The 11,868-nt window shown below is 29.0% G+C and overlaps 1 protein-coding gene across 3 annotated transcripts; it reads left to right on the plus strand.

Moving 5' to 3' along the window:
• Nucleotides 1-1,880: 1,880 nt before the first annotated feature.
• Nucleotides 1,881-11,356, plus strand: LOC132920951 (peptide transporter family 1-like). Of its 3 annotated transcripts, none has more exons than XM_060983702.1 (15): nucleotides 1,886-2,406; nucleotides 5,730-5,802; nucleotides 6,248-6,389; nucleotides 6,496-6,588; nucleotides 7,343-7,617; nucleotides 7,830-7,912; nucleotides 8,000-8,167; nucleotides 8,280-8,531; nucleotides 8,714-8,968; nucleotides 9,910-10,016; nucleotides 10,096-10,218; nucleotides 10,306-10,405; nucleotides 10,489-10,617; nucleotides 10,837-10,941; nucleotides 11,039-11,356. In XM_060983702.1, the coding sequence occupies exons 1-15, from the start codon at nucleotides 2,383-2,385 to the stop codon at nucleotides 11,207-11,209; spliced, it is 2,100 nt and encodes a 699-aa protein (XP_060839685.1). In that variant the 5' UTR covers nucleotides 1,886-2,382; the 3' UTR covers nucleotides 11,210-11,356. The 3 variants fall into 3 exon arrangements, with proteins under 3 accessions (XP_060839688.1, XP_060839685.1, XP_060839687.1); XM_060983704.1 differs by lacking the exon at nucleotides 1,886-2,406 and adding an exon at nucleotides 3,902-3,923; XM_060983705.1 differs by lacking the exons at nucleotides 10,837-10,941; nucleotides 11,039-11,356 and having other exon boundaries at nucleotides 1,881-2,406; nucleotides 10,474-10,613.
• Nucleotides 11,357-11,868: the final 512 nt, after the last annotated feature.

Below are 11,868 nucleotides of genomic sequence, written 5' to 3' on the forward strand. Positions count from 1 at the left end.
ATACGATAGCTTATCAAAATTACAAAATTCAGGAACTGACAGTCGATTTATAATTATTACTCGTATTTTACATAATAGATAATACAAAAAAATATAATGATCCATATCTACCAATATTTTTTCTCCTAAATATTTTTTAATTAATTAAATCTTAAATAAAATATTGTAATAAACAACTACATAACAGCATTGCAAAAAAATATATGTTAGTAACCTATTAGTCAAAAAATAAATAGATTTAATTTATTTTACTACACAAATTAAACTTATCAAAACATGGTTTATGTTTCATGACATTTAATATTTCAATTCATAAATCATACTGGATTATTTCTTATTAGTACGCACAGACGTATATTTCTACTCTGGAAACTAACACTCAATAACAATGTCAATATAATCATTTAAAATCAACCAATTACAATATAATATGCGAAATATCTATTTTATTTATTAAAAAATATCACAGTTATTACTTATTACAAATTACTACAAATATTAAAAAGAAAATAAATATATGAATATGTATGTTACAATTTTGTTTATATATAATATTGTAGGTAGAATGTATATACAACAAATTAAATTGACCCTGATAATTTATGTACAATTTACATAGGTATAGGTCACATTGTAAACATAGTTTGTGTATGATAAATGTCTGGCTATTGCGATTATAATCAATATAATCTCTATTTTCAATAATGATGTTGGGTTTTGAAAACAAAATCAACGTGTTTCGCGTGAGTGTATAAGTAAAAATATGAAAATATTACATCGAACTTGTAAGTTTTATTATTAATTATATGATATACTTATCAAATACATTTTTATAGATAAATAAATTTTTATCTCTTAATTATACAAAACATTTATGGCTTAACCCTCACGCGTTCATATATTATAATATTAATACAGTAATGAAGGTATAGTAGATTAATAAGTACACCGTACACCCAATAGTTATTATAATATTATAGTTAGACTTTAATACTTTATGACATATCAGTATATGTATATATCACATATAGCCATGTAGGTTAAACTACTATTTATTTAATTTAAATTTTAATGATCCCTTCCTATTTATACTGTCTTAGATAATCATCCAATAATAACTAAATATACAAAATGCAACATGAAACGAAAAGTCTATCCGTTATATTTTGTTTGTGCCTAGATTTTCTTCATCAATCAAAATACTATATATTAATAATCAATGTATTAAATAATCAAATAATTAATACGAGTACTATACGTGAAAACCAACCACAGCTACAACTGTCGAATTTTTTCGATTTAAATTTCAGTTATTCGAGCGATTAGAATGTGTTTCGGAGCTAAATCTTCACTGTAACTTTTCTTGGTATAAGGTAACGTAATACTTAAACGAGTATTACGTTAAGTGAAAATTTCGTGACGTCTCGTACGTCACTGCTCTTTGAAAAAAAAAAATTTAATGTAACCTGAACAACAAAGTACAATGATTACCTATATTACCTACCTACAGAGATTGTATTAATAAACATAATGCTATCGATTATTTGCATGGTCTCGGCGGCATTATAAAATAGTATAGGAAAAACGCTGCGTCGCACACGACTATATATTATGTTATTATGCATACAGTCATATTATTAGCCCGTAATATTGTAACATACACGGGAGTAGATCGGCACTTCCATCAGTGATTCCTAACGCACTGCGTGAACGCGCAACAAAATAATATTGTTATAATAATATAATAATATACCTACTCGTGATTTGAGAAAGACGCGCGCGACGTCGGTCCGGTGCGGTTAGTGGGAGACGGCGGCGGAACTGATGCGTGCGAGAGTGAAACGCTGCAGATTTCGTGTTAAAAATATTATTAATATTATCATCATCATTATTGTTATGCCGGTTTATATTATACTTTATTAGCCATTCACGTGAACGACTATGTAAATGGGATTTGACTAGGTACTGTGTACAGTATTCGAGTATTATTACACTAGCTGACTAGCTGCCGTCTACCGGTTTACACGTGTATGAGTGTCCTTACGAATCGTAGCCGTGGAGTTATAATAATATAATAGTATATGGTATTATGTAATGCGAGTACGACGATATACACGCGATTTCCCTCAAAGATGTTAAATAAAATAAAAAAAATTAATTAAAAAAAAAACACTTGATCCGGACTCGTCGTGCAGAAGTGAACAACGATAATAATAATTATCACGACTGTTATATTGTATATGCGTTCGATATACTATAGTCACCCGAGTTTAACGTCAATGCCGTCTATTATAATACCGTAATATAATACGCTTTATTTTAACTCGTGCCTAATCATATTTCAATAATAATTACTGCAGTAAAAATATAAGCCGTGACGAAATGGAACCGCCTGTAAAGAAATTGGCAAGTATAACACAGTTCATGTTGTATATTTTTTTATCGTCTGTGTAATTTTTTAAGTCTATATATAATATATATATATATATCGCATTTTATATAATATATAGGTAGACATTAATGGTGTATCTGCGTGTGTACATAATGCTTATTTTTTTTAATACCCTAACCCCTTGTAAACGAAATGTGTAGTAAACACGGTTTCGTAACCGTCTGCGAGTTTAATTTTTATACCTTTAAAAGCCTAAAGGATTTTTAGCGATTCACTTTTCATACTTTGATAAATGTGTTTCCCTTTTGAATTTTGATAGATGAATATGCAATATTGTGATTTGCGTTTTTTTTAAACATAAATAACCATTTTTGATTACCTACTAGGAACGTACAGAATTAATTACGAATTAATTACACGCCGTTCAGTCCAATTACGCTTGACACGAAATAAATATTCAAATCAGGTATACGACATAAATTTTGTTGATCGTGTTCAAAACTGTACCTTGTAATTAAACGTTTAAAATGTTAATATTTTCTAGGCTATCAGTAGTATAAGAGACTACGTTTTTTTTTTTCAAAATCACAATGTAACTAAATGCTCATATACTCTACATATACGAGGGGAACAGTAAACAGTAATAAACGTTTCAAACATTACTATGTAAAAAATAGTATGTTATATATATATATATATGTGTATTCATGAATGGATAAGCATATCATGCATACAAATCATACCATCGAGTATAACTATAATATTAATAGGTTAACTGTTACTGTTTTATTTTTAGTGTATTCATATCAGTATATGTTTATACTTTATATCCAATCGATATAATGTAGCATGACAATACAACTAATACAAGAGCCTAGATTAAATACATTTTTTTAAATTTTTTACTTCATACTGGTAAAATCTACAGCACGATAATAATATTATATTCATTTATAATAATTATAACTGTATCGCATATCGTTGTATTGGAATATTCATTTGATTTTATTAAATTATAATTTAGAACACTTAAATAAAATTAAAATAATAAACACTTTGTGTATTGATGTAATAACTTCTATCTTTTTATGTCAAATATAATGTGTGTGTGGCTGTGGTTTATAGACTTAAAAACTACTAAATCACTTTGACAAACATTTCAAATATTGTGTTTAGAGATACCAGAAGAGTAGTTATTTGAACTACGTTAAATAGGTAGCGCTAAACACTCTTTTAAAAATATTTTTGTTGATTACATGATATTTAAACTATTACACATACAATTATAACAAGTGCCATATTTTGAAATTCTTCATTTTTGAAAATTTCAAACCGATTAGCTTATGAAGTTATTTATATACTTGATACTAAATACACCAAGCTTATATTTGTATATGTATTCTCGTAAGACACTTCAGGTGGATTTCTCGCTACTGTCGGTTTTGTCCACAAAGTGATGTACCTACACTAACCCACACCAATACCAAGTGCTATATTTTATAATTGTTCATATTTTCTCGTACAAATTCAGGTAATACAGTTATATACTTAACCATTTTTATTTATGAATATTAATTGTGGTACTTAAAAGAAAATGGATAATTTTCATTTGTAGAGTCAAAAATGTTATGCGCAAATACTCAAACAACAATTTTAACCATATATATAATGATACGTTTAAATAATTTAAGATGCATTGTTTCGGATTTTGTTGTCTTTGTATATTTTTTTTTATTATTATTATTATACATTAAGCACAACTGTGAAAATGATATACGTGCCTAATAAAATGTATTTTTCAATTAAAATAGCTGTCGTTAGATTTTGAGTTGATTCGATTAAAAATACTTTTGCGCATTATCAATGGTAAAAAATAAATTTTTATGTATGATCATATGGGTAATTCATAACATATAAGTATTAACTAACTTGATATCAACGGTTCACATACCATCTGCAGTTGCTGATAAATTATTTTATTTTGTAAATGGTATATTCGTGTGCACATTATAATCTGTACTACGAATCGTAAGAATATAAGATACATAAAATATACCGAATAAACTACTGAAACTAATACCTAATAATTTGTATAGCCGTAGGTTAATTAAATTATGGGCTTATGTAATTTATAATTAATAATATTATGTTTTATGTGCATAAGCTATAAAGTGAAACTGTAGAGAGCAGTTGTTATCCATATAGGTATACCGATTAAGTGACACATTTTAACAAAAATATATTTTTAGGCTACAACTTTTTTTTCTGACCAGTTTCGCGTTATAGCACTTAAGATTCCTTTAGCAACTGATGCATTATATAATTACGTTACTATAGCAACTTCGTAGATGCATCATTTTTTTTAATCATATGTAAAAAATTTAGCAAGCTACGTTAAGTTTCTTTAAAAACATTAATTCATGAATATATTACTAAAACGACCCGCAAAAATATTATCTACAATTCGCCGTTTTTAATACGGCAGAGAAAAATCAATGTTTTTCATGGCAAAGATAATGAAAAAAATAATATCAAATACCTATAGGTTTATAATATTATAATACGGTTTATTAATAATAATTTAATTTAAACGTCTTATGTAGTGATTTAGGGCGCCATCTATCACATAAAACCAATTCAATAATAAAATAATATTATGTACATAATTTGGTTCATATTTTTTTCTTTTAATCCTTTAATATCCCTTTTTGGGAAACAACAATTTGGTGTCACGTACTCACGTTTAATTATATCGTCCAAATATATCCTGTAATTGAATCGATAAAATCATTTAAAAAAATTAAAATTCCTTTACAAAAAAGGATGCGAGTATATTATATTATTATAGCGATATCTGCGTGCAACTATGTCGAAGGTTAGAATGTTTCAGCAACCAACACTCTAGATATGACTATATAGCAGTACTTACAATTTAACTTTATATAGATAAATAAACGTCATGAACGTTCTCATATTAATGTCTGTTCGATAAGTTTAGATTAAATAATAATATTAATAATATTATGTGAATTAAATTAAATTTTGTAGAGGTACTTGTCAAAAATGTATATCTGGTTGTTCTATACAATACTTCATTTCATCGATGGAATTCTATATTTATTTATTTTTATTATTATTATTTAAAAGGATGTCTGCAGTGTTTAAATGAAGATAATCTCACTAGATTACACTGAGTCAGACATTGTAGTATATTTTAATAATTATGCATGCTTATAAAATATGTGTTTATATTTTGTTAAATGTGATGTGTACAAATTTAATGACTGTGATATATTATGCATATTAAAACTAATAAATATGTTATTTCATGTCATAGAAATCTCCAAAATCTGTTTGGTTTATCGTATGTGATGAACTCTGTGAAAGATTCAACTACTATGGGCTTAGAAGTAAGAAAAAAAAAATTGATAGTTAATATAGTTAAAAACGCTACATATTATGTACAGATGTGGTAGAGAAAACGAAATAAATTTTGAAGAAATTAATTCGTTTTTATATGAGTACTATTTAAAGTAGATTTTATCGGATAAAATAGAATTAAACTATCGATGTATCAAAAAATTGCATTGGAATAATATCAACACAAAAAAATTACTTTGGGATTGGAATTTTATAACTTTGCATTTTTACACAAATATTTATTTATTTGAATTATACCGATTATCAACGTAAAAATTTTAGTTAATGACTAGCCAAAAATCATCGTTTGGTTTAAATTGACTAACATATCAGTTTCTCCACTTTGTATACAATATACATTATTACTTTATTGGCATGCATTAAAGTTAGCAAATATATAAGACAGTCGATATATTTCCGTATTTTTATTTTCAGCTATCTTAGTGTTATACTTGACATCGATATTAAATTATTCCGACGATGATTCGACAATGATCTATCATGGCTTTATATTTTTATCGTATTTTATGCCTTTGTTCGGTGCTATATTGGCTGACTCTTACTGGGGAAAATTCAAGTAAGCATGCTCAAGTACCTCGTCTATATGTATAACTGCATTTATATTTTAATACATTACGTTTGTATGTCTATGACTATTTAATTTTTTGTCTTCGTTACTGCAGAACTATAATACGACTGTCAATAGTTTATGCACTTGGAAATGTCATCCTCACTGGAGCTTCGATGGCCAACGATTTCACTCTCGATAGTCAAAGGTAGACATACATTTTATGCTACTTTAAATTCATTAGATTATAGTAACATATATTGCTTCTACAATATTAATCAAAGGTCAAGATTAGAATAATTTTTTTGTTGATTAATTACACATAAGTACGTATTACTTATTGATTTTATAATATATATTATAAAATCAATGGTATTACTATTATTTGCATATTATTAGTTTATTAAGTTGATTCATTATTTTACATATTATACAATTGGTCAAAGATCAATGGAGGATATATTAAACTTCGTATAAAAATTAACTTCATTACGCGTATTCCTACTTCTTGAAAAAATAAATAGATAAATGGTTGTTTTAAATATTTTGTATTTTTTATAGTTATATTTTACTCGTGAAAACCATATGCGTTATAATTATTTATAACATTTTAATTTTAAAATGTTCGTAGGGGGCGTCATTTACAATAATTAAATAGAAGTATATAAGCGATGTTTTAAGTGAAAAAAAAATAGAATATTATGTGTTAGGGTGTGATATACTACTTCCATTACCAATTACGTAATTATATGTAGATATACGTTGTTATTCATTATTATACACGTATTCAAATGTTTGGTTAAAAATTGAATTTTGGATACGATTTTTTACTAACGGTACAATAATAATTGTGATGGCGAGTGAATACACTCCAATGTTGTTATTTACAACATCAATTTTCTTTCCGAAAATATATTTAAAATTAAATGACAATAATACAACGACTGTTTGTTTTATTTTAGATTCATTGCCATCGTCGGCTTAATATGTATTGCGTTGGGAACAGGTGGCATAAAGCCGTGCGCTTGCACGTTCGGCGGCGATCAATTCCAATTACCGGAGCAACAAGATCAACTTGCCCAATTTTTCAGCAGATTCATAACAGCCATTTACATCGGATCATTGATATCTACGTTCTTAGCACCTGAGCTACGGAAAAGCGTACAATGCTTTGGTAGGGATACGTGTTTTCCGCTGGCGTTCGGCGTACTATCACTGCTCATGATAACGGCAATAGGTATAGTTAATTATATTTAAGTTATAAGAAAATATTTGAGACTATTTTTTTTTTATTTTTTTTTCGGATAATTCACAATATTTAAACATCAATATAGTGATCGGCAAATATTATGTATATTATAATTTATAATTAATTACAAATATGAATGATTATTTTGAAATATATTATAGATTTTTTTTTAAACGCCGTTTAATTTCTAAACTTTTCAGTTGTTTTTATACTCGGAAGAAATATGTACGTGAAAAGGAAACCGGAGAATCATGTGATCTTCAAAACCTTCGGGTGCATATTTGTAAGTATATTATTGTATAATACGCACCGTCGTCATTTCGGGAACTTAATACGCCCTCATTGACACGTTGTTTGTACTATTGCGAAGTACGGTATTCGCAAAAATATAGTTTCGTCGTCTCCTAACGAAGCCCATTGGCTGGATCTCGCTGGCAACAAGTACTCGGAAACCGAGGTATCCGACACAAAGGCGGCGCTGGAAGTGTTATATATATTCATTGCTTATCCGGTATTTTGGGCGCTCTACGAACAACAGGTGAGCCCGCAAGTCACGCTCGCGCCCACCGCTGCTAATTTCTACACAATATGAATACACCTGTGCGCCCGATGGGATTACGACACGGATGTGTTTTTTTGATATTTGACAGGGTTCGCGGTGGACGTTGCAAGCGACGTTGATGAACGGTAAGGTAGAAGACATCGGTTGGGAAATCAAACCCGACCAGATGCAAACCATCCATCCCTTGTTCGCACTTTTGTTGATCTTGTCGTTCGATCGCATCCTGTACCCGTTCCTGGCGAAATTCGGAATCCGACGGCCGCTGCAAAAGCTCATATTCAGCAATTTCATGGCGGTGCTCGCCTTTCTGCTCGCCGCCGTTCTTCAGTATAAAATATTCGTGAGTACAATCATCGTCGACCTGCAATTATAACACCGCCGCAGTGGTTTTACACCATTGTCCTTTCTGGCACACATTCATATTATAATAATTGAAATAGTGTAACAGCATAACGGATAATATATTATATCCAGACAAATATTATAATAATAACGTTATAACTTTACCGATTTTCGTACAAGGGCGACAGCACTGTTATACCAAACACGGAAGGACAGTTTGTAGTGTATAACGGCTTCAATTGTAACGCTCGTGTGTTAAACCCGTCATTGTGGGTGGGCAACAACGATATCGATCCGCTGGGCTCGGCTAAATTCATGTATACGCCGAATTTCGACGAGGATGTCGTGAACATAAAACTGAAATTGGACGAATCGTGTAATTCGTACTTAAACTATGACAGTCTGAACATTAATGTAACTGTATCCAGAGGAGAGGTGAGAATATTATACATATACATATGTCATATATATATTATTATATATTCTGCTTTCGCTCTTATTTTATTTACAATTATTAGACAAGTTGTCTGCGCATAATATTCTTGGATAAAACCAAAAATATAAAGCCTTTTTTATGTTAACTTTTCAGTGCAGTCATCTGGAGTTTTTTAAAATTCCTTAGATCCCATTTAATGCTTATCAATGATAAGTTATCATTAAGTCTATTTTAGTTTCACTATTGATGCACAGTTCGAAACAATAAGTGATAGTATTTGTATTTGAAACTACTAATAGCCATATTTTTTTTAATGAGTATAAGCAAAGTTTAGTTTATTTTTTATAGTGTTAATTGTTAAAAATAGTTTTAAATTCAGAGAAGAAAGAATAATGATTTTTAAAACGTATTATTGTATTTGTATAAATACCTATGATTTGTATTTTATAACATATATCTATAATATATATAATATATAATATATCCAAATGCCCAAATGTCCAATAAATTATCTACTAGTCTTTCCTAAATGTCTACTATTAGTCTGAAACTATAAACTTCCTTAAAATAAATTTCAGTACAACCTACCGTAGATTTTTTTAAATATATAAGAATTAAAATTTTACGTATTTAAAAATAATGTTTATCTGAATTTTTTAATTATTTTTATTCAGATTAAATAATTTGCTTGATTAAATTATGCATTAAAGCTTATAATATATTCAAAGTTATTAAAGTGGCAGCTAAGAGAATCGAAATTAGTTTTGTTAGTTTTTTAGTACATTAAAACATTTAACAACTAAGTTTATAAACTAGGATAATAAATATTATGTTTACTACTTGCCTGACTTCTAGAATTACATTAATCAGTATATTATGGCAACTGCGAATAGTTTCACAGTTTCACTCGATAAAAATGTGTTTATTTTTATTTTTCTAGTCAATCTCATATTTCTTAACGTCCACTGCGAATAAAGAAGTTAAATTACGTCGTATAAATCATTACGACGATTTCATAAAGCCTAAAAATGGCCATCCTAGTTTAAGGTGAGTTTTAATCATAATATGATAATGATATACTTCGATTTTAAATATTTCAACTCTCAATACATTCTATTATTTATAGAATCATAACCGATGATATCAATAAAAACGAATCTCTTGCTCTCGTGGCCGCCGGGAAAAATCACTTATCGTACAACATTTCTTCATTTTCAAATGAAAATTTCATTCAGGTGGCTTTTGGAAAGTAAGCTTCAACTATTGTTCACATAACGAAATATCGTGACGGTTTGAAACGTTTAAAAAACCAATAACTGGATTTCTATTTTTGTAGCTATAATGTTGTACACGGCGAAGGACTGATCTCGAATATAAATCTCATGCCAGCGACGATATATACACTCGTCGTACGTAACGACGATAGCCACGGCCCGGTAATAGCATATTAGAAAGCAAACGATAAATTTGGGGGTTAATTAATGTCGTAATTGTTTTATCATAGTCAAGGCATTTATAGGAATCGAAATTGTACGCTACAGACGAGGGCAACTACTTGCACATTTTATGGCAGACGCCGCAGTACGCGTGTATGATCATCGCGGATGTGATTTTCATTGCCACGTCGATTGAATTTTCGTTTACCGAAGTAAGTCAACACATGCACGCTATCCATTAATTAGGCAGACGCACGTGCATTGCAAATTTCATAAAATATATGTCGACGGTATCGTTAAGATCCGTTTCTATAACGTTTAATAATGATGCACGTCCTCGATCTAAAATATCCGTTAAAGCGATTTAAACAAAATTATCGGTTTAACTCGCACAACAAATTATCTATATGTCGCCCTAAATTAATTCGCAGGCTCCGCCCAGGATAAAATCGTTCATATCGGCATGTTACTCGATGACTCAATCGGTCGGAAATCTAGTAGTCGTCGTCGTTTCGGCTTTGTCATTTCGCAAACAAGTGAGAACACTTTCTATCGCCCTATCGTTGACGATTTATTTGTTTACAATATATATTGATGAACTTATCGTATACAATTTATACTAACGTATTTCAGGTACACGAATATCTATTTTTCTCCGGCCTCATGCTGGCGGACACGTTGTTATTGGTTTATTTGAGTTATAGTTACAAATACAAATCGTTTAGACAACGGCTAAACGACGACGAAAACAGCATCGAAAATACCGTGACAAATCAAAATGAAGTTAAACTCGATGAGAAATAATCATTAAATGCTCTCTTTATATATAATATGCTGGCTATTCGCATATAAGGTTTGATTTAATTTGTTTCTCATCAACAACTTTGTATCGTTATGTATTATTACTGTAATAGTTGTTTATTTAAATATATTAATATTATTGCCGATTAATTTAATGAGATATTATACTAATAGTACAAATTATCATAACTTAAATTATAATTATCATATGTCGTTATACTGCATGCGGTTTGTTCATTAAATTGTTAATTAATTGTTAAATTTATCTTATAAACTACAAACGTAATATCCTTACTATTCAATATTCCGAATTACTTGTCCATGATATTATGAATAATATATATATATATATATATTATATTATGTAGTAAGTAAACTCATTTATTTAAGATAATAATGCAATTAAATTAAATATTACGAAGCCATGAATTTGTTTGTATCTCTACAATCGAGAGACACAATCGTCATAATTTATTATTATAAGTTTATGCATCCATTTTTTTTTCTATTAAAAAACGTTATAAATAAAAATTATTGAAAAAATATAGTCAATACATTTTATGGTAGTTTAAAGACAAAACCCGGAAATTAAACATGGATTATTCAATTATGATTTATGAATTAATACGTGTTACATCCGAACCGGCCCGAAACGTTTGATG

This window comes from Rhopalosiphum padi, chromosome 2 (genome assembly GCF_020882245.1).
Source record: "Rhopalosiphum padi isolate XX-2018 chromosome 2, ASM2088224v1, whole genome shotgun sequence".
In the NCBI taxonomy this organism is placed as follows: Eukaryota; Metazoa; Arthropoda; class Insecta; order Hemiptera; family Aphididae; genus Rhopalosiphum; species Rhopalosiphum padi.

Excerpts from the sequence above, each read along its gene's own strand:
- LOC132920951 (XM_060983702.1), top strand. The coding sequence starts at position 2,383 with ATGGAACCGCCTGTAAAGAAATTG. Across the intron at positions 5,803-6,247 it reads CAACTACTATGGGCTTAGAA|CTATCTTAGTGTTATACTTG; the intron begins GTAAGAAAAAAA and ends TTTTATTTTCAG. Across the intron at positions 6,390-6,495 it reads TCTTACTGGGGAAAATTCAA|AACTATAATACGACTGTCAA; the intron begins GTAAGCATGCTC and ends TCGTTACTGCAG.